This window comes from Lemur catta, chromosome 19 (assembly GCF_020740605.2).
Source record: "Lemur catta isolate mLemCat1 chromosome 19, mLemCat1.pri, whole genome shotgun sequence".
NCBI classification, from domain to species: Eukaryota; Metazoa; Chordata; class Mammalia; order Primates; family Lemuridae; genus Lemur; species Lemur catta.
The window spans coordinates 20,784,535-20,809,501 of NC_059146.1; the positions used below are offsets into that span (position 1 = coordinate 20,784,535).

At 40.5% G+C, this 24,967-nt stretch overlaps 1 protein-coding gene across 10 annotated transcripts in view; it reads left to right on the forward strand.

Moving 5' to 3' along the window:
- The window catches only part of ZNF331 (zinc finger protein 331), a 43,956-nt gene extending 21,603 nt beyond the window's left edge, over nt 1-22,353 (forward strand). For 5 of the 10 annotated variants that reach the window (XM_045532691.1, XM_045532687.1, XM_045532685.1 and 2 more), the window contains exons 3-7: nt 8,223-8,291; nt 16,294-16,391; nt 16,752-16,834; nt 18,108-18,234; nt 20,939-22,353. In XM_045532691.1, the coding sequence (XP_045388647.1) occupies nt 16,826-16,834; nt 18,108-18,234; nt 20,939-22,197 (1,395 nt within the window). In that variant the 5' untranslated portion in view covers nt 8,223-8,291; nt 16,294-16,391; nt 16,752-16,825 and the 3' untranslated portion in view covers nt 22,198-22,353. The other 5 variants (XM_045532692.1, XM_045532686.1, XM_045532688.1 and 2 more) reach the window with 5 other exon arrangements.
- Nucleotides 22,354-24,967: the final 2,614 nt, after the last annotated feature.

The window sequence follows — 24,967 nt, forward strand, 5'->3', positions numbered from 1 at the left end:
ACATCACATTCCATATCATTGTTAACATCTTCTTAGACTCCTCTTGGCTGTGACAGTTTCTCAGACTTTCCTTGCTTTTGATGACATTGGCAGTTTTGAGAGGTGAAGTGTTTTGTAGGATGGTCCTCTATTAGAATTTTTCTGGTGTTTTTCTCATTATTAGACTGGGGTTATGGGGTTGGAAGAGGATGATCAGAGAGGGAAAATACCACTTTCATCCTACCATAGCAAGGGCATATACTGTCAACATAATTGATGACCGTCGGGATTGACCTTGATCTTCACCTGGCTGAGGTAGTGTTTGTCAGTTCTTTCCACTATAGGTTATTCTTTTTTTCTTCCTTGCCATACTGTACGCTTTGGAAGTCAACTATGCACAGCTCACGGTTAAGGAGTGGGGAATTATGCTCCTTCTTTCTCCTTTGTTGTTTATCGTTTTTGTCTTCACCGCCCTTTAGAATGTGGAAACCATTCTTAGCTCTTTGTTCATACAGAACAAGCCTGCAGACAGTATTTGGCCTGAGGGCAGGAGTTTGCTGAGCCTAACCTAGAGTATCACGGTGTTAGTCCTACCTGTGCTTTTTCCTGCCTTTTTGAGCTTTATGAAGATAGGTTTGTGATAAGGATAAAATGAATTAATATGCATAAACCACCATAGAACAACCTCTGGAGCGTAAGTACTCAGTAAATACCAACTGTTGTTGTTATGTGATAAGTCTGGATGTTTATAGATCATGAAGAACACACATAAAAAGGTAATTGTGATGGCCAGGGGCGGTTGCATGCACCTATAATCCCAGCTACTTAGGAGGTTGAAACCAGAGAATCACTGGAGCCCAAGAGTTTGAGGCCAGTCTGGGCAACATAGTGAGACCCTCTCTTTATTGGGAAAAAATTGTGATCTGTTCTTGGAAGTTCACAAAGTGAACCAGCACCCCTCAAATAGTCTACAACAGGAATCCTTAACCTAAGTCCTTGCTTTAACTTCATTTATAACTTTCCAAGGGAAATGTTATACATACTTACTGTGTATCTTTGTAATTTTTTTTTTTTTCTTCTCTGAAGGGAAAGGCTATAATTTCATGGCATTAAGAAGGGTGTAGGTCGGGCACGGTGGCTCACGCCTGTAATCCTAGCACTCTGGGAGGCCGAGGTGGGTGGATTGCTTGAGGTCAGGAGTTCAAGACCAACCTCAGCAAGAGCGAGACCCCGTCTCTGCTAAAAATAGAAAGAAATTATCTGGCCAACTAAAATATATATATAGAAAAAAATTAGCTGGACGTGGTGGTGCATGCCTGTAGTCCCAGCTACTGGGGAGGCTGAGGCAGTAGGATCGCTTAAGCCCAGGAGTTTGAGGTTGCTGTGAGCTAGGCTGATGCCACGGCACTCACTCTAGCCCGGGCAACACAGTGAGACTCTGTCTCAAAAAAAAAAAAAAAAAAGAAGGGTGTATATGACCCAAAGAGATTTAGACCCATGAGTCTAGAATCAAAGTCTGTATTCCCTTGACCACAGTTAGTGTTCAACTTGATGGAAATGATAAAGTAAATCATGAAACACTGATGATATGGAGTAATATTGCTATGGTCTGAATGTTGGTGTCCCCCCAAAATTCAGATGTTGAAACCTAACCCCCAAGGTGATGAGCCCCATTAGTTCATGACAGCTGCACCTTCAAGAATGAGAGCAGTACCCTTTTAAAAGAGGCTGAAGAGAGCATGTTTGTCACCTTTATGTGTCAGGATGCAGCCAGAAGAAGCCAATATGAGGAATGGGCCCTTACCAGACACCAAATCTCCAGGTGCTTTGAATTTGGACTCTCCAGCCTCCAGAACTATGAGCAATAAATTTCTGTGGTTTTTTTTTTTTTTTGAGACAGAGTCTCGCTTTGTTGCCCAGGCTAGAGTGAGTGCCGTGGCATCAGGCTAGCTCACAGCAACCTCAAACTCCTGGGCTTAAGCGATCCTACTGCCTCAGCCTCCCGAGTAGCTGGGACTACAGGCAGGCGCCACTATGCCCGGCTAATTTTTTCTATATAGATTTTTAGTTGTCCGTATAATTTCTTTCTATTTTTAGTAGAGACGGGGGTCTCGCTCTTGCTCAGGCTGGTCTCGAACTCCTGACCTTGAGTGATCCACCCACCTCGGCCTCTCAGAGTGCTAGGATTACAGGCGTGAGCCACCGCACCCGGCCTAAATTTCTGTTTTTTAAAATTACCCAGTATAAGGATTTTGTTACTGCAGCCCAAATAGACTAAAGCAGATATGCAGCTAAGAAGTTGTGTGTTTAGGAGATAGTGATAATATAGGAAAATGCATATGACATAATATTAAACAATGCTAATATTTATAAACAACAGTATGCATGGAAATTTTAAATTGTCTAAATTCTCTTTAACTAGACACCTTGTAAATAATGACTCCAACATGACACTTGATTATTAGTGAAGGAGGAGAGGAGTAAGGCCACATTTATTGAGTACTTTTTCAGTGCCATCATTCTTGTTTTGCACATACTCCCTCATTCACTCTGCAGAGGAAATGTAGCTGCATTATTGTGCTCAGGGTCAGACTGTGATCTGATTCATAGCAAAAAGATGTTCAAGTTCAGGGAGATGATGTTTGTTTCAGTCACACTGTTCCTTTTTTTTTTTTTTTTTTTTGAGACAGAGTCTCACTCTGTTGCCCAGGCTAGAGTGCCGTGAGGTTAGCCTAGCTCACAGCAACCTCAAACTCCTGGGCTCAAGCAATTCTTCTGCCTCAGCCTCCCAAGTAGCTGGAACTATAGGCATGTGCCACCACGCCCCGCTAATTTTTTCTATATATTTTTAGTTGTCCAGCTAATTTCTTTCTATTTTTTTTTTTAGTAGAGACGGGGTTTCACTCTTGCTCAGACTGGTCTCAAACTCCTGACCTCAAACGATACACCCACCTCGGCCTCCCAGAGTGCTGGGATTACAGACGTGAGACACCACGCCGGGCTCACACTGTTTTTTTAATATTAGGCCTGTGTCAATTTCCTTTTGCTGCCGTGAAAAAATACACCAGAAATGTATTATCTTAAGTCCTAGAGGTGAAAAGTCTGAAGTAGGTCTCACTTGCTAAAACCAAGATCTTCAAGGCTGTGTTCCTTTTTGGAGATTCCAGGAGGCATTCTCTTTCATTGCCTATTACTGGCTGCCAGTATTTCTTGGCTTGTAACCCCTTCCTCCATCTTGAAAGCCAGCAAAGACAAGTTAAATCCTTGACACATTAGCTCATTCTGACTCTGCTTCTGTCTTTACATCTTTCTCTTTCTTCTTCTGACCCCCCTCATCTACTTTTAATGACCCTTGTGATTAGAGTAGTCCCACTGGATTAATTAAGGATAACCCCTCTAATTTTAAGGTTTAGCTTATAACAATTCCCTTGCCATGCAGCATAACATATTCCCAGGTTCCATAATTAGGATATAGACCTCTTTGAGAGATAGTTATACTTTCTACCACGGACATATCCAATGAAACTTTCCTTTAGAATATACTTATTCCTCTGTAATTCTGGTCTTGTTTTTCTTCTTAATCAGTTTTTCAATTGAGACTCCATTAAGTTGTGTTTTGTTCTTGATTGTTTGTTGGGGGGTGTTTTTGTTTGTTTATTTGTTTTGGGGGACAGGGTCTCACTCTGTTGCCCAAGGTTAAAGTGCAGTGGTGTGATCATAGCTCACTGCAACCTCAAACTCCTGGGCTCAAGTGATGCTCTCACCGCAGCCTTCTGAGTAACTAGGGCTACAGGTGCACACCACCACCACACCCAGCTAATCTATCTATTTTTTGTAGAGACAGGGTCTCATTGTGTTGCTCAGGGTGGTCTCAATCTCCTTGCCTCAAGCTATCCTCCTGCTTCAGCTTGCCAAAGTGCTAGGATTACAGACATGAGCTACCGCATCCAGCAAGTTATATTTCTGGGTTTTTTTTTGTTCTTCCAAAATCTGTTCTGGAAAAGTTCTATTTCTTATAACAGAATTAACGCAGGCCAGCTGCAGAAAAAAAATCAGTCCTCTAAGGAGCTCATAGAGAAGAATCTCAAAATTAATTACCTATAACTGTACCATCCAGAGATAATTACTGTTAATATCTTGGTATATATGTTTCCAATCCTCAGCTTTCCCCCAGGCAAGTCTGTGTGTTTTTCTGGAGCATTAAATCCTTCTATTTGATCATATAAATGAGTCAGACTCTCTGAATCATAGTTTGTAAAAGCAATCCAACCCAGCCATGGATCATATTATTTATACCTGGGAAATTGTGGGGAAGGGAGAGGCATGCCAGTGATCTATGTCGAATTTTCTAAAACCTCTCACATATTTACACCATATAGGATTAGAGATACATAACTTAAAACTAATCTTATGCCAATAAGTTATCAAAAAAATATAGTCCACCGTCCATATCCATGGGTTCTGCATCTGTGGATTCAGCCAACCACGGATTGAAAATGTTTTGGGGAAAAAAAATAAGATGGTTACATCTCTACTGAATATGTATAGACAGTTTTTTCTGCTCATTGTTCTAAACAATACAGTCTAAAAATTATTAACATTAATAATTATATTGGGAATTATAAGGAATCTAGAAATGATTGAAAGTACACAGGAGGCCAGGTGTAGTGGCTCATGCCTATAATCCTAGCACTCTGGAAGCTGGAGGCGGAAGAATTGCTTGAGGCCAGGAGTTTGAGACCAGCCTCAGCAAGAGCAAGACCTCCGACTCTGCAGAAAATATAAAAACATAAAATATACAGGAGGATGTGCTTAGGTTATTTATACCATTTTGCATAAGAGTGTTAAGCATTTGAGGCTATTTATATGTAAAAGAGTCCTGAAACCAGTCCCCCACGGATACTGAGGAATGACTTTATAGCCTTTCAAAATTAGATTTTCTACAATTTTATTGTTTTTTTCAAAGAGCATGACAATAATCACTGATGCCTGGTGCCTTGCAAATATACATTGTACAAGTAACATTTCCATAATTATATGTACAAGTAACAAATATACACTGTGTAAGTAACAAACGCAAGATGTATGGAAAATGAGTAAGATGGCAAATAAAACTGTTTATATAAATCTCCCATAACACATGATTCATGTTCTTGCTAATGTTCTCAATTTGGCATTGTCTAAGATTAGATTCTCTGAGCTCAATTTTTGATGCAGAATCATATGTCTGTTCCCCTACGTTCTGGTGAGAAGAAGCATTTCCTCCTTATGTGTCTTAGAATCTTTTTTTCTAATGTGGCTAAACAAAAAGAAACAAAAATAATTTCATTCTTAACATCAGGCTCTGAAAGTTGTTTTTAGTTAGTGTTCACTCTATTGACAGATGGTGTAAGAAACACTTTAGTGTAAAAAAAAAAAAAGGAAATAACACACTTGAGTTTCTTTTAAAAATGGATTCAAGGATATGTAATGTTACTGATTTTCAGTGATAATGGGGAGCTTATCCGAAATAATCTTTACATATTACTGCATGTAGATTATCTTACTTAATAATTCAGACAGTCATACCTTGTCCTAATTTTTCCAGTGAAGAAATACCAATATTAAACTAATAGTGAATCACAGCTCAGATTCACATTGTGAAAGTGAGACCACAGAGCCCATGTGTTTAATTTCACCACAAAGTCTCCTCCCAAATTATACATACCTTTTGAACCTACCTTTTTCTCTTAGTAATTCATCATAAATTCTTTCTCAATTTTCAATATCATCATTAGTAAATGTATCTGTGTCATTAAAGAGGAACCAAACTTTTTATAATGTGTCCTCTACCGTGAAATTTTCACTTTTAAAAATTATTCTCTAGAAATTTAGGTTACATCAGTGGATTCTATCCATGTTAATGTCCCGCTTGTGATATTATACTAATCACCAACTGGGATAGCCAGGTGAAAGGTACAGAGTATCTCTCAGTATTGTTTCTTACAAATAAATATGAATCTACAGTTCTATCAATTTAAAAAGGAAAAACTTTCACAAAAAGATGTTCTCTGAACATACTTGGGCACACATTTATGTACTACATAGAAATTTCCTTCATATAAGTTCCAAAAAGTGGAATTCTGAGTCAAAATCAGACACCTATCAAGTGCCTATATGTGCCAGACGCTGTGAAATTAGTACTTAGAATGAATGACTAAACGGACATAGCTGCTCCCTGTTCGTTGTTTATAATCCAGCAAGGAAGGGAAACTGAATGGAAGCAGCTCCAGGCACCGGTGAGCAAGGCCTGAGGAGAATCCGAGCTGCCGCCCAGAGGTGCCGGGAAGGGGCGTCATGCTGAGGACCGCCACGTCTGGACCAGAACACCCGATCCGGAGGCCACACGAGGTCCGAGTTGGATGACACAGCCCCTCTTCACAGAGGAAGGGCTGTCTCTGGAGAGTAGGATGTGCTCTGAGTGACGCTATCCGCCCTGACAGCCCTCTCAGGTCCGCTCTCGGACCCCCGCTGGGAGAATGTTCTGGACTCCATTTCCCAGAGGTCTGCGAGGCCCGGCCCCATGCAAGGCGCCGAGTTGCATGCTGGGACACGCAGGGACATGTAGGCGCCGGTTTCCCGGGATACCGTCCGGGGCCCTCCCCGACCCCTGCGCCCAGTCCCGAGGTCCCCGCGGTGGTTGGGCCTGACTAGGGAATTGTTTGCTTCCCCTCTTCTCCGGAAGAAATCAGAACCCAGGGGTGTGGCGGGGATGGCGGTGAGGGAGCCACCCCGCTGAGAGGGCGCGAAATAGAGCCTCAACCTATGGCCTCAAGGTGGGGCGCGCATGCGTGTGTGTGTGTCTGTGTGTGTGTGTGTATATATGCATCTGTGTGTGTGCGCGCGCATATGGTGTGCGTGTGAGAGTGTGTGTGTGTGTGTGCGCGCGCGCGCGCGCGCACACACACATGTATGTATGTGCGCAGGCAGGAACATGCTAATGTGTGTGGGTGCAAATGTGCGTGCGTATGGCCGGATCTGTGCGCGAGCGCGCATCTGTGTCGCCGCCGTACTGTCTGTCTGCGTGAGCGCGCGCTCCGGCTGCTTGGGAGGTGGAGGCCGGACCCCGCGACTGAGATGTGTGCGCATGCGCGTTCCTGTCGGTCGAGCTGACGGGGACCCAGCGTGTGTGACGCACTTGATGGGAATGTGCGGGCTTGACGAGGCTGGCTCTGTCCTCGTAATTGTGACACAGGTGTGCGTGTGCATGTGAGCGTCATTGGGGGCCTTGGGAACCGTGCTCGGGGAGCATCTGCACTGGTGACGCAGCTGCTGTCTCCCGGCCACTCCGTGCAGTGAGATATACGTGCGTATGGGCTCTGAGGCACCGGGCACAGGACGTGTGGCTGTGTGACGCATTTGCTTGAGAGAGTGTGTGGGGCCGGCGCAGCCGGGCCCTGGCTCCGTAACTGTAACGCAGGGGTGTCCTAGAGGCTTTGGGGCTGGTGGGGCCCGGAGCGTGGGAGCATCTGTGAGGCGGGAAGCCGCCGGCGCTGTCCCCGGACTCTGCTCCGGGAGGTACGTTTTCGCGGGCTTTGCGGAGGCGGCACATCCAGGATTGTCTCCGTGGCTGACAAACGTATGTGTCTTTTCACGTATGTGCGGTTGACAGGGCAGACGTGTGTTTCGTGACACTGTGTGTTTTCGTGAGGCTGTGAGGGGCAGGTTTGTGCTTGGGTGACAGTAATTCGGCGGACGGCCTTTTGCGTGAGCTCGGTCGTCTGTGGAGGTACAACCTGTAGCTCGAATGTCTCTGCTGTGTTCTGCCTTCGCCTCGTAACTGAGCGGTACCTGCCTGCGACAAGTGGCCGCCACGGGACGTAAGAGCCTGAATCCGGTGGTGAAAATGATCAGTAAGAAAGCAAAAGACATAGTCACGAGGGGACCGTTTTACAGCCAGAAGGGCGGTCCATGTGGGCCACCTGAGTGACAGGAGGAAGTGGCCTCTGGTAGAATTCCTTTTGTAGAGAGAGAGGCCCCTGGGGTGGGGGAGGTGGGAAGAAGGGGCCGCTGCGCATTTCACAACCTCAGTTTCAGAGCTTAGTCTTCAGGAATCTCCCAGAAACTCCGATCTTGGGGCCGTCTTATTTCTGATTGGTTTTAGATATGGCCTAAGGGCCAGAGTGCCCTAGAGGATGTTTTCTAATACGCCTGCACTCCAGAAGGCCCTAATGCATCATTTTTTATCTTCCTCTTTCCCTTAGGTCAGCATTCTTCAGAATAGGCATCTCTGCAGGGGCAGAATTGCTATACGTCTTAAAATAAAGGTTCAGGTGAGTTTTTCTGTTATGTGATTTGTGTCTATAGGACTTAACCCAGACTCAAGATGTAGATTACTAGGATTTCATGCGTGTCTCTGCTTTTGCCTAGCTTATTGCACTCTCTGAAGATGGCGTTCAGATGAGAGTGAAATGCATTAATAAATGGAAAACCCTTATAGAACGGTCCCCTGTAGCATCAGTGCTCAGTAAATACTAGCTGTGGTTGTTATGTGGTAAGTCTGGATGTGTATACATCAGGAACCACATACACATGAAGGTCGTTGTGATGGTTATTTGCAAGTTCACAAAGTGTACCAGAGCCTCAAATGGTCTAGAACAGGAATCTTTCACCTGAGGTCCTTCCTTTAACTCCATTTATTACTTTCCAAAGGAAATTGGATACACACTTACTTTATATGCAGTGTGTGTTTTTGTGCTTTTTTGTTTTTTTAATTTGTAGCGAGGAGATACTCCATAATTGCAAGGCATTAATCAAAGGTTATGTTACCTGAAGCACATTTAGCGTTCAGGATGATGGAAATGTTTAAGTAATCGTACCACATTCATTTTATGAAATAACACGTAGGTACAAAGAAGTAGGTTTAGAGAGAGTCATAAAAAATGAAAATGCATGTGACATAATATTAAGCTCTACTAATAGTTATTAACAGCATCCGTGGAAAGTGTTTTAGTTACCTAGAAACCTCATTTAAGAAGAGACTTTGTAAATGTCCTATCTAACATGACAATTTCATTGATTATCCAATGAAAGAAGGGAGAAGTGTGACCATGTTTATGGAGCACATTCTCTGTACCAAACTCTTCCCTTGTCTATGCATATTCATTAATTTATTCTTAGTCATTTTGCACTGCTATAACAAAATACCATCCACTGGGTGACTGAAACAAACATTTATTTCTCATGGTTTTCAAGGATGGAGGTCAAAGATCAGGGTGCCAGCATGGTCAGGTTCTGGGGAGGACCCTCCTCCAGGTTGCCCACTGCCAGGAGCTTGCTCTGTCGTCACATGGTGGAAAGGGAGCTGAGAGCTCTCTGGGATCATTTTTAAGACACTAATTCCATTCATGGAGTTCTCTGCCCTCATGACCTAAACACCTCCCAAAAGTGCCACCTCCTAATTCCATCACATTGGGTATAAGGTCTTTTTTTTTTTTTTTCTTTTTTTTGAGACAGAATCTCGCTCTGTTGCCTAGGCTAGAGTGCTGTGGTGTCAACCTAGCTCACAGCAACCTCAGGCTCCCGGGCTCAAGGGATCCTCCTGCATCAGCCTCCCAAGTGGCTGGGATTATAGATGCTTGCCACCACACCCAGCTAATTTTTTCTAGTTTTAATAGAGACAGGGTCTCACTCTTGCTGAGGCTGGTCTCGAACTCCTGACCTCAAGCCATCCTCCCACCTGGGCCTCGCAGAGTGCTAGGGTTACAGGCATGAGCCACTGCACCCAGGCTGGGTGTAAGATTTCAATATAAGAATTTTTGTGGGGCAAACACTCAGTGTATTTTAAGTCTACAGATGCAGTTTAGCTATGTTATTGTGTTCAGAGTGTATATATGAAGAAACCAACTCAAACTGCTTTTTTCCTTTGCTCTCACACCACAACAATAAACAATACAGAAGACTTCTGTGTCCAAATGTGTGGGGGTTTCTCTGCACACACCAGCCAAGAAATCTCTTCTGCGGTGGACACCAGCTGAGTATCCGGTAACTCTGACATTGACTACCTAAAGAAATCCTCAGAAACCATAGGCTGAGGGCTCAGTCCCATAATACCACCCTCTCCTTCTCACCAGTAGCAAGTCCAGGCCTTACTGGATTCAAGTTTGGGCTCCCAACCCCCTCTTTTTGTTCAATTAATTTGTAAGAGCAGCTCACAGAACTCAGGGATAACACTTATATTTACTGGTTTATTACAAAGGGTATTCTAAAGCAGCAGTCCCAAACCCTTTTGGTACCAGGAACCCATTTCATGGAAGGCAGTTTTTCCATGGACCAGGGGCGGGGGTGGGGGCGCAGGGGGAGGTGTCATGGTGGAGGTTGTGGAGCTCAGGGTGTGATGTGTGGCTTGTTTCCTAACAGGCCACTGACTGGTAGGAGGCCGCAGCCCAGGGGTTGGGGACCATAGTCCTGAAGGACACAAATAAACAACTAAATGAAGAGATACGTAGGGCAAGGTCTGGAAGGGGCCTGAGCACAGGAGCTTCTGTCTCTGTGGAGTTGCGGTGCACCACCTTCCTGGCACATGGATGAGTTCTTGTTCACTTTCCTGTCAGCCTCCATGTGTTCAGCTATCCAGAAGTTCCCCAAACTCTGTCTTTTGGGGCCTGCTAAGGTACCTTCATTAGATAGGCATGACTGAAGCATGGACAACTGTGTTGAAATGTGATTGGACAGAAAGGATGTAATATAATATTAATACTAGTAGAAGGAGTGGGGAAACCCCCATCCTGGCTTGTCTGTTCAGATTACTTTTGTCCTCTCTGTGCAGCATTCCTTCCTTCAGGGTCCAGGACAGGACTCTCTTTGGAATGAGGCTCTTACGACCCACAATCAGATTAAAATCAGGTAAAAGGAGAGGAGAATATCAGAAGAAATTCTTTTTCTTGGAGCCTGCTTGTGAGGCCTAAAGTGCCCCAACATTATAGCAAAAGACTATAAAAGGACTATAGGAGTTATGAATCAGGAACCATGGTTGAAAACTCATAAATATGTAAAAATATATATTTGTAAGCCCATAAAATGTATTTTAAAATGCATAAATATATACATATCATATATATCATATATGCGTTATAATATCACAGGGTTGGATTATATTACTAAGACACAGTGAAAGGATGTTCCGGAGTAGGAAGGTGATACTTCTTCAGTTTTTTTCACTATTAGGCCTTGTGTCAGTTTCCATTTGAAACTGTAACAAATCACCACAGATTTATTGGCTTGACAGAACACAAATGTATTATCTTATAGTCTTAGAGGTCAGAAGTCTGAAGTGCATCTCTCTGGTCTAAAACCAAGGTGCTGGTAGGGCTCTAGAAGGTGTTCCTGCTTGGGGAGTCCCAGAAACATCCTATTTCCTTGCCTTTCACAGTTCCTAGATGCTGCCCACGCACCTTGGCTCATGACCCCTTCTTCCATCATCAAAGCCAGCAAAGACAAGTGCTTTTTGTGTTGTGTCACTCTAACCTAGCTTCTGTCTTCAAACCTTTCTTGTCTTCTGACCCTCTTCTTCTAATTTTAAGGACCCTGGTAATTACATTGGGCCCATTGGGATAATTCAGGATAATCTTCCCTATCTTAAAGTCAACTGATTAGCAATTTTGAGTCCATCTGCAACCTTTTTTTTTTTTTATTTCAGCATATTGTGGGGGTACAAAAGTTTAGGTTACGTATATTCCCCTTGCCCCCCTACATCTGCAAACTTAATTCCCCTTTGTCATGTAAGGTAACATATTCACTGGTGCCAGAATTACCATATGGCCATATTTGAGAGGCAATGATTTTGCCTACCACAGACCTAGCCGTTCAGAGTTTTCTGAATGGCAACAATATACCTCCTCCCTCATAACTATGGTCGTTTTTGTTCATTAATTATTTAATTTTGGGCTCTCTTGTTCTATTTCTTACAATGGGATTAATGTAGTCCTGCTTGGGGAAAAAAAAATCAGTCCGTAACCAGGTCTTAGAGAAGAATCTCTAAATTACCCGTAATTGTACCATCCAGAGATTACTGTTAACATTTTGATATGTATGTTTCCAGTCCTCCTCTTTGCCTCTAAGCATGTGTGTTTTGTTTCTGGAGCATTGAATCTTGCTAATTACTCATGTAAAAATGCCAAAGACTCTTCAAATCTTTGTTTATTAAAGGAATCCAACCCAGCCATGGGGCACATTATACCTGTGTGCATTTTTGGAGGGGAAGGGCATGCTGGTGATCTTTGTCTTGCTTTCAAATATCTCTCAAATATTTCCACTTTATAGGATTAGAGATAACACAGTTGAATCTAATCCATGGCAACAAATTATCAAGACAGCCTTTTAGAATTAGAGATACTAGGATTTTAATGTTTGTTTCACAGGACGTGGCAGTAATCACTGATGAACACTATAGTAATCACTGGGTGCCTTACAAGTACGTACTTTCCAAATAACATTAGCAAGGTTATATATACAGGTAACACACATGGCCTATATAAGTAACATTTCCAAGATACAAGAAAAAGAATAAGATGGCAATAGTTTAAAATGTTCACAAATATCTCCCATTTCACATAGAACACATGACTCAGACTCTTGCTAATGTTCTCAAATTGGCATCTTTGCTCGTTAGATTCATTAAGTTAGATTTCTTATGCAGAATCATGTCTCTGTTCCCCTAGTTGCTGGTGGAGAGGGAACATTTCCTCTTAAGTGTCTTAGAATCTTTTTTGCTATTTTTGCCAATTAAAGAGAATTTCATTCTTAACATCAGGCTCTGAAAGTTGTTTTTAGTTAGCAGTCATGTTTATATGGTTTGAGAAGCATGTATTTTAGTGTAAGAAAAATAAACTTGAGATTCTTTTATAAAAATGGATTAAGAGATGTGTGATGTTACTGATCATCAATAATAAGAGCTAAATCATATTAAAATAACTGTTACATACTACTGCATGTTTTAGAAAGATTATCTTTATAAATTAAGACAGTCATACCTTATAGTATTTTTATCCCAATTTTACCAGTGAAGAAATAGACACTGTGAAGTTAGTAACTATCAGAGCTCAGATTCACATCCTGAAAGACCACAGAGCCTGTGTTCATTTCAGCAAAACATCTCCATTCAAATTATGTATATGTATATACTTTTTGAAACCTACCTTCTTTACTTGGTATTTTGTCATAAATTCTTTCTCAATAACATGAATCAATATTAGTAGTAGTAAATGTATTCTGTTTCATTATGTAGCAGACCATGATTTATTTATATGTCCTCTACTGTGAGGTACTTCTATTTCTAATTTTTTCATTTTTAAGTATTATTCACTGGAAAATCTGGACAGGATCAATGGGTTGTATCACTGTCCTGGTTGTAATATTTTTCTACAATTTTTCACGGTATCACAATTGGTGTAAATCGGGCAAAGGGTACAAAGAATCACTCTGTTACTTTTTATAACTACATGTTAATCTACATTTATCTCAGTTTAGAAAAAACCTTTTCTAGAAAAAAAAAAATTATTATGAACATTCTTAGAAATACGTGTGTATACTACTATAGCTGTTTCTTTTGCAAAAATTCCAAAAAGTGGAATTTTGAGTCAAATCATTCTTAAGTGCTATGCGTATGCCAGACCCTGTGATATTAGTACTTGGAATGAAATAAGACTAAAGTGACACAGCTGCTACCTATACATTGTTTATAACCCAGCAAGGAAGGGAAACTCTAAATAGAAGCAGCTCAAGGCCGCCTTTGATCAAGACCTGTGGAGAATTCCAGGTGATGTGCCCTGAGAGGTGCTAGGACATTATTCTGGGAACAGCCAGTGAGGTCAGGTCATGACCAATTAATTCTGAATGCACTGGCTCTTCATTGAGATCAATGGGATTTATTTTCTAAGTTTTATACCTTTATGTATTTTTTTCTAATAACGTTTGGTGCCAAGTGAAGACTTACCAGGTAGGATGATTTAACGAATGTCTGCAGGCCCTCATGGCTAAAAGGACAAGTGCACAAGTAAAATTCACTCTCTCATTAAGACATAAAAAGAAACAGCCTCAAGACCACTGTCAGTATCTACAAGGTATCGTTTGGAATTTTATCCATTTTTGCCAGTCAGTGCTCCAACATATGTGAGCATCAGAGAATTGGTTTAGATTTTGGGAAGTGAAAGGAAACAAAAGGAATTTATTCAGTAACTTCCAAAAAATTTATGTAGGCTAGGCACGGTGGCTCACGCCTATAATCCTAGCACTCTGGGAAGCCAAGTTGGGAGGATTGCTTGAGCTCAGGAGTTCGAGACCAGCCTGAGCAAGAGCGAGACCCCCATCTCTACTAAAAATGGAAAAAATTAGCCGGGCACAGGTGGTACGCGCCTGTAATCTCAGCTACTCAGGAGGATCGTTTGAGCCCAGGAGTTTGAGGTTGCTGTGAGCTAGGGTGGCACCACAGCACTCTAGCCAGGGCAACAGAGTGAGACTCTGTCTCAAAAAAATAAATAAATAAATAAAAAGTTCATGTATTCTGAGCTTTTTCCACAAGGTCAGGAGTAGATTTTTTTATGATAAAAAAAGAAAAAAGAAATATTCCTTGTCTTTTGAAAGTCTGCCTCGGAATAAATTTAAGTTAAATACATATACACTTATGTATGTTAAGGCAATGGAAGGCTGTTAAAACATCTAGTAAAGTATACTTAAAAGCAAGAAAATCAACGTAAAAAGATGTGTCAGAGTCCCACAGAATCCCATCAGATTCAATGATTCTCCACATGGAGTCAAAGGACTCAACATCTAGTCCTATTCATGACTGATTTATTCCAGTGAAAGGATACAAAGCAAAATCAGATTTCGTTGCATGGGACAAGTTGGGAGAAAACCAGGCTCAATCATTCTCAGTCCTTTATCAGTGAAATCACACAGGATGTGCTTTATTCATCCAGCAATGCATTAAGACAACACCTGTTCAATGTTGTCTACCAGGGAAGCTCACCAAAGTCTGGTGGTACAAGGTTTTTATCAAGGTTCATTCAGTATTACATAGCACAATCTGAACTTCTGGACTCTCAGAGGAAAGCAAGTATTCAGCATAAACCACGTTATTTATACAAGCAGTTGAGGCACTGCGAGTCCCTCTTATATTTTAAGGAATAGTGAGAACACTCTGGAGTCTGGTTCCCAGATGCCAAGGACCAGTACTGTGAACGGGCTTACGGATAGCAGTTTCAGGCTCAGTATGTTTTCTACGTAAGGGAAATACAACTTCCCAGACTGTTTCTTTCTGTTTCCCTATTTCTGTTTTTATATCTGTTTTCTTTCTATTGATGTCATATGGTTGGTTTGTCAGGATGTGTATGTCTGTCTGTGTCCCCCTCCCTCTCTTACTCCCTCCCTGCTTCCCTCCCTCCCTCCCTCTCGTCCTCTTTCCATATATATCCATGTATATGTGTATATATAGATATAAACATTTATAGTCATATAGAATTTTACAAACGTATCCTGTTTTGGTAAGCTAACTTTTCTACTTACAGTGTGTCTGAAATATGTCTCATGTCTTTAAGTATTTCTTCCAACTTAGAATTTGGTTACCATTTACTTTTTTACTTTGATATTTTACATGTAATTATACAGTCAGCTTTTCTGGACTTAAGGGTACTGAACACAGCCAGAGCAGTTCCTTTTCCACTCTGTCCATCTGCCATGTTTTGAGTAACATCACCTGCTCTAGAGGCAAGAAGAAGTCCAAGTTTGGATGATATAGTCACTCTTCACCCTGAAAGGTTATCTGGAGGGACCAGGATATGCTCAGAATGAGACTAAACATTCTAAGCACCCATTCTCAGATCCAAATCACAGTCCCCCCTGCACACAGTTAGCCAATCTGCAAGATTTTAGGGTACCATCTCTACACAAGACCACCCTCACTTTAACAACAGCTGCTTGTTTGAGGGGTTCCCCAAACTACCCTCAGGTTCAACAATTCACTAGAAGGACTCACAGAACCCTCACTGAGAGATGTTATGGTTATAGTCTCTTACAGGGAAAGGGTATAGATTAACATCAGCCAAGGAAAGAAGCACATAAGTTAAAGTCAGGAAGGGTTCCAGACATGGAGTTTTCGGTGTCTTCTCCCTGTGGAATCAGGACTCGTTACTCTGCTGTGTGATGTATGACAGTAAGCACTAACTGTTGGCAATTAGGGAAGCGTACCCAAGTTCTGATGTCCAAAGTTTTCATTGGGGTGTCAACACACAAACATGATTGATTGATTGATTGATTGATTGTCTATGTGGTTAATTTCAGTCTCCAGATCAGCTGATAACTGCATGACCCAAAGCCCCCAGCCTGAATCACCTGGTTGGTCTTTCTGGTGTGGCCAGAAACGAAGACATTCCTATCAGGTATGATATGGATTACTTCTCAGAAGCTGAGGGCAAGGCCAGACCTCTTTTTGGACAAGTCCACATTCTTTACTACATCCCTTCCCCCAACTCCCAGTAGGTAACTGGCCAGAAATCATCCTGCTGAAGTGTCTGGGTATGTCATCAAGGCAAAAAAGGGAGAAGAAAGCCCCTCTGCTATACGCAGCTAGGCTTCCTGGGGTTTTAGGAGGGAGTTTGGTTTTATCCAGAATCCTGTTAATCTTCCCCACGTGTCATGTTTGTGTTGGGAAGCCAAGATGGAGGAGCAAAAAGTCATATTAAGGCATTTTGGGAACCCAAGCTGCACCTGGTTTTAATGTCTTTCTTTTCCATCCCTAGCTCTGGACCCTTGGAATTTTTGTCTTCTCTAAGGAAACTCCAAGAAGACTGATCAATACTTGAATTCTGAAACCATGGCCCAGGTAAGTGTGTATTTCTCTTTCCTTCTTGAAATGTGATTTTTGGGTTTTATGGATATTTTTGTGAATTATCCAAAACCTTCTACCTAATCAAGCCCCATCTAATTACCTACTTCCCATTTCTTTCTATTCCAGTGAATGATAATGCCATATAGCCTGATGTCTATTTTTTGGATAATGTTTACTTAATCATTGAGCACATTATTCAGTGTTACCTATTTGCTCACTTTTTTGTCAACAGTAATGTTGGAGCAATGAAGGAACAAAGTCCCTTGAGGGAAATATTTAAGTCAATTCTGTGGTTTGATGGGTTAGATATGTCGATCCTATTTGACCACATGAGAAAATAAATTTTCCACTGATAGTGTTATCTAGCTAGATAAAAGGAAATGTTCCTATTTATTGGTCTCAGTGTGTGGTGAGATCTCAAGCATTATGGGGCTTTTAGAATTGGATAGGGTTGTGATTAGGGCCTGTAGACAGAGACCATGTTCTTGCCAGGGAAACTGGGGGATAAATTTTATTGTTGAATGAACCTGCCAGACCTCTGTGTGATTCTGAATCATTTGACACCAACATCCTCTCAGTCATGAACAGGGGAAAGGCAGGAGTTGTGGATAGTAACAAACATAAGGATCTTCTAGTATGGAAGCAGTAGGTGATCTTATACCTCCACGGTCAGGGGTAACCTTAGATGCTTTGATCAGCCTAAGTATTTAATAGACTAAGTCTGTCTTGTCTGTATGGTGGAATTAGAACATGCTTTTGTCATTACAAAGGAAGACTGCTTCAAGTGTAATTTACCACATTGATGAACTTGAGACTTGAAAATAGTCAAACCTGCAAAACCTATTTTCTAAAATAAAATATATTAAACAAACAAAAATCTCAGGATTTTCTTTTCCCTTCAAAAAAACAAAGAATGCTATAGGAATCCGTACTTGTTGAGAATTTACAAGGCAGGCATGTAGCAGACTCTGTGCTTATAAACAAAAGGAAATGATTGTTTTATCCACTTCCTGACAAGTTTGAATAATTAAGAATGCCACACAGTGCAGATTATTTTCTGTGCAGCAGTAGGGCTCTTCAGTAATTTGTAGGTATTCTGCATCAGTCACAGTTAAGATGTTGCCCCCTTACCGCCCCCTACCCATATCACAGGCATTCGGTCTACTTACTGTATTCTTCCCTACCCAGATGGTAGCCTTTTGTCTTCTTTCCTTCATCTTGAAACTGTTTCATTTCATCAGGAGTATGTGGATTTTTATGTTTTCAGGGTTCGGTGACATTCTCTGATGTAGCCATAGACTTCTCTCAGGAGGAATGGGCCTGTCTGACCTCTGCTCAGCGGGACCTGTACTGGGATGTGATGTTGGAGAACTACAGTAACTTGGTCTCACTGGGTAAGTTGTGTGCCTCAAATAATTTAGACTCTGCTTCCTGGAACATCAGCTCTCCACTGTGAATTCTGGCCCATCTGTCAAGAAACTCATTGAATTCCTTCTTCTTGTTCCCAGTATGGAAATGGGCATTACACACCTTCATCTCCCATCCATTAGTTATCTTCCCACCTTTGTCTGGCCCTCCCTGTCATCATCTCTCTCCCTTAATGACCAAGGAATGAATTGGAATTCTGGGATATTTATTTCACAACCATCTTCAAAGAAACCAAGCTTCACCCTATGATATTATGTTTATATCCAAATCCTATTGATGATCTGTGGTATTTTGGGGACTCACCATTAGGGAAAACATCTGGACACATCACTCTGATTCGTTCCATTAAACCAGCTTGTGTGTTTGAAGTAGAATGAATTGGACAAACAGATTTTTGTATAAAACCAAAGTGAGCGTACTTCAATTCTTACACATCATACCTGAAGTGAAGTTGACACTTACAATCTATGAACTTTGAGTTAAACATTGAATGTTCAATCTGAGGAGCAGGATTCTAAAAAAATAAAATAAAAAATTTTAAAAAATAACATTGACAATATTTCGTGTCTCAGGAAATTTTTTATTTTTCTCCTAGCCAAACAACAATAATATTAGTAGCTAATATTATGCTTACTCTGTGCCATGCTCTGTTCTAAGCACTGTGTGTATGTGTCTGAGTGTGTGTATAAATACATTTAATTCTCACAAGTTTATGAGATAGGCACAATCATTGTCTATTTCAGAGGTGGGTATACTGAGGCACAAAGTGATTTAGTTACAGGAGGCAGAAGCAAGAATTGAATCCAAGAATTCTGGCTCCCAGAATCCATCTCCAAACTACCATTTTATACTTGCCTCTGGGTATAATTCCTACAGAAATTTAAAATAAGACCTTTTCCTTACCTATCTGGTTTCTTGTTTGTTCTTTAATCCTTTTTCTTTATGAAGTCTTTATCACTATCATTTTGATTTTTAGGGTTTTACAAATTTGACTAATGCTCAATTTAAAAAGTTCCACATCATGTGGCATTTCTTTTTTTTTTGAAAGCATAGCCTTTCATTTCTAAGCCAGACATGTCTGTCTTATGGAAGCAAAGGAAAGAAAGCCTTGATTATGAGGGAAAAAGACAAGAAGAGTGAGAACCAATGAGAGTGAGAACCAGTCTGGCAACAGCAAGCCATTCTTACAAAGAACAACCCAGCTGGTTAGGGAGCAGGAACACCCCTTAATTGTTTAGAAAGCTACCTACAAAGGTTCTGGCCCAAAGCCTTTAGGAAAGAAAAAGGAAAGATCTCACCATAAACTTGATCTTCACCCCATTTCCATCTCACCTTGTTTTTCTTCTCATATTTCACCCCTGTTACATGTGTTGCTGATGCTACTGGTCTGTGGACCATGCATTAAGTAGTTAAGGAAATAGATAACATGATCCTCTGCCCTTTGTAGTTCCTGAAAGTTGGTCGTTATCCTGGTTTTAAGTGCTTTTTTCTTTTATCTAGGTCTTGGCAATACTGCTTCCTGGGTGCTGTTATATTCTTCCATCATGAAGCACCCAGTATCTGGTTATGGCTTTCTTGTGCTGTTAGCAGTCATTGACACCCAATGCCTACATTCATCATTTCATTGGAGGTTCAAAATGGTGGTAGTCTGTCATTGCTTAATTTATTAGCTGTCATGATTTAAAGAGAAGCTTTGCGCCATCTACTAATTGCTTATGCAGTAGCTGTTCATATTGGATAAAAAGGATAAAAACTTTGTTCTTTTTCTTTAATGATGGTTTTTATAAAAAGGGCTGGTTTCCTAGCATGCTCCAAAGTTAGCCATTTAACATTTTTTGGCATCATTATGAGCTCATAGATTTAAACGTTCTTCAGTCCTTTGTAATTAACAACCTTATTAATGCTCAAGTTTTTCTAAAGTTTTCCTCATAGCTCTTCTAAATTTTTCCACATTTTTTGTTAAATTAAGTCTTGCCCATTGTCTATTATGTTGCTTTTATTCAGAATTACTTTTTTTTTTCTTGGTTGGAGAGGAGACAGGGTCTCACTCTGTTGTCCAGGACAGTGCAATGGTGTCATCATAGCTCACTGCAACCTCACGCTCCTGAGCTCAAGTGATCCTCCTGCCTAAGCCTCCTGAGTAGCTGGGACTTACAGGTGTGCGCCACCAGGGCCAGCTAATTTTTTCTATTTTTTGTAGAGATGGGGTCTTGCTCTTGCTCAGGCTCAGAATTACTTTTAATTATATTACTAACATGTACATATTTCAGTTTCAGAATATTCTTATTTTTTTACAGTAGTTATATATTTTATTTTCTTGAGTTTCCCAGGAATGTCATCACATCACCTACAGATTATATTTGTTTTCATCTTCATTTTTGAGATTTATTGCTCTAATATTTTTTGGTTAATTGTGTCAGCTGGTAGGAAATAATAGACTAATATTTGGGACCTTTTTCATGTTTGACTTTAGAACGAATGCCTCTAGTGTATCCTCAATTAATTATGTGGTGCCAGAAGTAAAATCTACATTTTAACAAGAGCCCTAGGTGATTCACATTTATTGTACTGGAGACTTTTTATTTCTACTTCACAAGTTTTTGGTTTGTGGCTAGATTTGTTTGTTTTTGTTTCCCCTTAAAGGAAACAAAATATGTTATTTTTTTCCAGATTTGGAGTCATCATCATATGACACTAAGGGTTTAGCTGCAGGAAAGAATATTCGTGAAAGAAATTTTCCCAAAAGGAAAGAAAGCCTTGATGGAAAAAGTAAATCCCATAGCCTTAACCGGATGAGTGAAGGTACACCTGAAGGACCACCACGCCCTCGAGTGAGATATATCAATCAAATGGTAGTCACCTATGAAAGGAGGCCTAATAGAGAAGGTACACTTACTCGATCACATCATAGAATTCAAATTAAGGATAGTACCTTTGAATGTAAGGAATGTGGGAAGGCCTTTAGTCGTGGCTATCAACTTAGTCAACATCAGAAAATTCATACTGGCGAGAAACCTTATCAATGTAAAGAATGTAAGAAAGCCTTTCGCTGGGGTAATCAGCTTACTCAACATCAGAAAATTCATACTGGTGAGAAGCCTTATGAGTGTAAAGACTGTGGGAAGGCCTTTCGATGGGGCTCAAGCCTCGTTATTCATAAGAGAATTCATACTGGTGAAAAACCCTATGAATGCAAAGACTGTGGAAAAGCCTTTAGACGTGGTGATGAACTCACTCAGCATCAGAGATTTCATACTGGTGAGAAAGACTATGAATGTAAAGACTGTGGGAAAACCTTTAGTCGTGTGTATAAACTTATTCAACATAAGAGAATTCATAGTGGGGAGAAACCTTATGAATGTAAAGACTGTGGGAAGGCCTTTATTTGTGGTTCAAGCCTCATTCAACATAAGCGAATTCACACAGGTGAGAAACCCTATGAATGTCAAGAGTGTGGGAAGGCCTTTACTCGAGTCAATTACCTTACTCAACATCAGAAAATTCATACTGGTGAGAAACCTCATGAATGTAAGGAGTGTGGGAAGGCCTTTCGTTGGGGTTCGAGCCTGGTTAAGCATGAGAGAATTCATACCGGTGAGAAGCCCTATAAATGTACCGAATGTGGGAAGGCCTTTAATTGCGGCTATCACCTTACTCAACATGAGAGAATTCACACTGGTGAAACCCCTTATAAATGTAAGGAATGTGGGAAGGCCTTTATTTATGGGTCAAGCCTTGTTAAACATGAGAGAATTCATACAGGGGAGAAACCCTATGGATGTAAAGAATGTGGGAAGTCCTTTAGCCATGGCCATCAGCTGACACAGCATCTGAAAACCCATGCCAAAATCTATGAGTGTAAGGAATGTGGAAAGACATTTAATAGTCTGAGCCTTTTTAGAGAACATCAGAGGAGTCATAAGAGTTGAAAACCTTTTGAATACGGTAGTCCCCTCTTACTGGGGGTTTCACTTTCCACACTTTGAGTTACCTGCGGTCAACCGCAGTTTGAAAATATTAAATAGAAAATTACAGAAATAAACAATTTGTAAGTTTTAAACAGTTGAAAAACCTTTTGAATACGGTAGTCCCCTCTTATTGGGGGTTTCGCTTTCCACACTTGGAGTTACCTGCGGTCAACCGCAGTTTGAAAATATTAAATAGAAAATTACAGAAATAAACAATTTGTAAGTTTTAAACAGTTGAAAAACCTTTTGAATACGGTAGTCCCCTCTTATTGGGGGTTTCGCTTTCCACAGTTTGAGTTACCTGCGGTCAACCGCAGTTTGAAAATATTAAATAGAAAATTACAGAAATAAACAATTTGTAAGTTTTAAACAGTTGAAAAACCTTTTGAATACGGTAGTCCCCTCTTACCGGGGGTTTCGTTTTCCACAGTTTGAGTTACCTGTGGTCAACTGCAGTTTGAAAATATTAAATGGAAAATTACAGAAATAAACAATTTGTAAATTTTAAACAGTTGAAAAAGCTTTTGAATACGATATTTTAAACAGTTGAAAAACCTTTTGAATACGGTAATCCCCTCTTACCTGGGGTTTCGCTTTCCACAGTTTGAGTTACCTGTGGTCAACCGCAGTTTGAAAATATTAAATGGACAATTACAGAAATAAACAATTTGTGAGTTTTAAGCAGTTGAAAAACCTTTTGAATACAGTAGTCCCCTCTTACTGGGGGTTTCGCTTTCCATACTGAGTTACCCGCGGTCAACCGCAGTTTGAAAATATTAAATGGAAAATTACAGAAATAAACTATTTGTGAGTTTTAAACAGTTGAAAAACCTTTTGAATATGGTAGTCCCTTCTTACTGGGGATTTTGCTTTCCACAGTTTGAGTTACCTGCGGTCAACCGCAGTTTAAAAATATTAAATGGAAAATTACAGAAATAAACAATTTGTAAGTTTTAAATTGCACGCCCTTCTGAGTAGCATGATGAAATCTCATGCTGCCCTGCTGCAACCAGCTGGGGACGTGCATCATCCCTTGGTCCGGCACATCCATCCTGTGCACTACCCTGCCCTGTACACTACCTGCCCCGTTAATACTTAGTAGTCGTCTTGGTTATCATTGTCGTGGTAGCACAGTGCTTTGTGTTCAAGTAACCCTTATTTTGCTTAATAGTCCCAAAGTGCAAGAGCAGTAATGCTGGCAAATCGAATATGCCAAAGAGAACCGTACAGTGCTTTTAAGTGAAAGGGTAAAAGTTCTTGACTTAACAAAGGGAAAAAAATCATATGCTGAGGTTACTAAGATCTACATTACAATAAGATATTTTAAGAAAGAGACTATGGTCATGTAATTTTATTGCAGTATATTGTTATAATTGTTCTATTTTATTAGTTATTGTTGGTAATCTCTTACTGTGCCTAATTTATAAATTAAACTTTAGATATGATGTACAGGAAAAAACATAGTATATAGTATATATGTGCAGGAAAAAACCTAGTACTGCTATCCAGGGTTTCAGGCATCCACCAGGAGTCTGGGAACGTATCCCCCTCAGATAAAAGGAGACAACTGTACAAAGAATGTATGAAGGCCTCTAAACTACATTCATTCCTTCCTCAACATGAGGAGAATTCATGATACAGTTTAACATAAGAAAGCCTTCAATAGTATTCTTCTGCTTAAAAAATATCAGAAGTCATACTAGAGGCAAATTTGGAGAGTAGAGAAATCACTTTTTCTGAACAATCATGACGTTCTCAGTGTAAAAGTTTTTACTGCATAGATTAGTTTAACGGATGCATAGAAGCCTACCAATACCATTCCATCTTTATTACATTACACATTCATTCGAGGGAATAACCCTGCTAATATAAGTGTGGGAAAGCCTTTAGTCCTGGCACATACCCTACCAATTTTCATCACTGTCCCACCGCTTGTGAGACACTGGGCAGACTGCTTATTACCTCTGTGCGTTGTCAAATGTACGTTATGTGCATTATTTGTACATAGGGATAATCACATCTACCTAAGACTGCTATTGTGGAAATTAAATGTTTGGTACATGTCCTTGAAAGTGTAACTGGAATATTGTGTAAGCTCAATAAATATTAGCTATTATTCTTATGATCATTACCATTAGTGTTGCTATTAGTGAATTATTACAAGAAAATCAGCTGTGGATACAATGAGTTTAAAAAAGATCATTGAACTTCTAGAAGAAAACAGGAGATGATTGTCACAACCTTGGGTTAGACAGTGATTTCTTAGTACATAAAAGACACTAAACATAAAAGAAAAGGTCAAGTTAGATTTTATCCAAAGTACAAAGTTTTGCTCATCAAATGATGCCATTAAGATATGGAAAGGGTAAAAAGCAGACTGGAAGATAATATTCACTCTACGTACATCTAATGAAGGAACTCACATAGAAAATGTAAAGAATTCTACAAGTTAATAAAACAACAGATCAGTTAAAAGGAGGAGAGACCTAAGAACATTAAAAGAGGAGATCACCAAATGGCCAATACGGAAGTGAAAATGTGTTGAACACCATTACTCCATCAAGGAAATGCAGAGTAAAACCACAATGTGCCGTCGTCACTAGACAGTCACCAGAATGGCTAAAATGAAAATCACAGAGTAAATTTCAGATGTCTCACCACAAAAAATAAGTGAGATGATGGTTATGTTAATTAGCTTGATTTAATCATTCCACGTTGTATACATATGTCA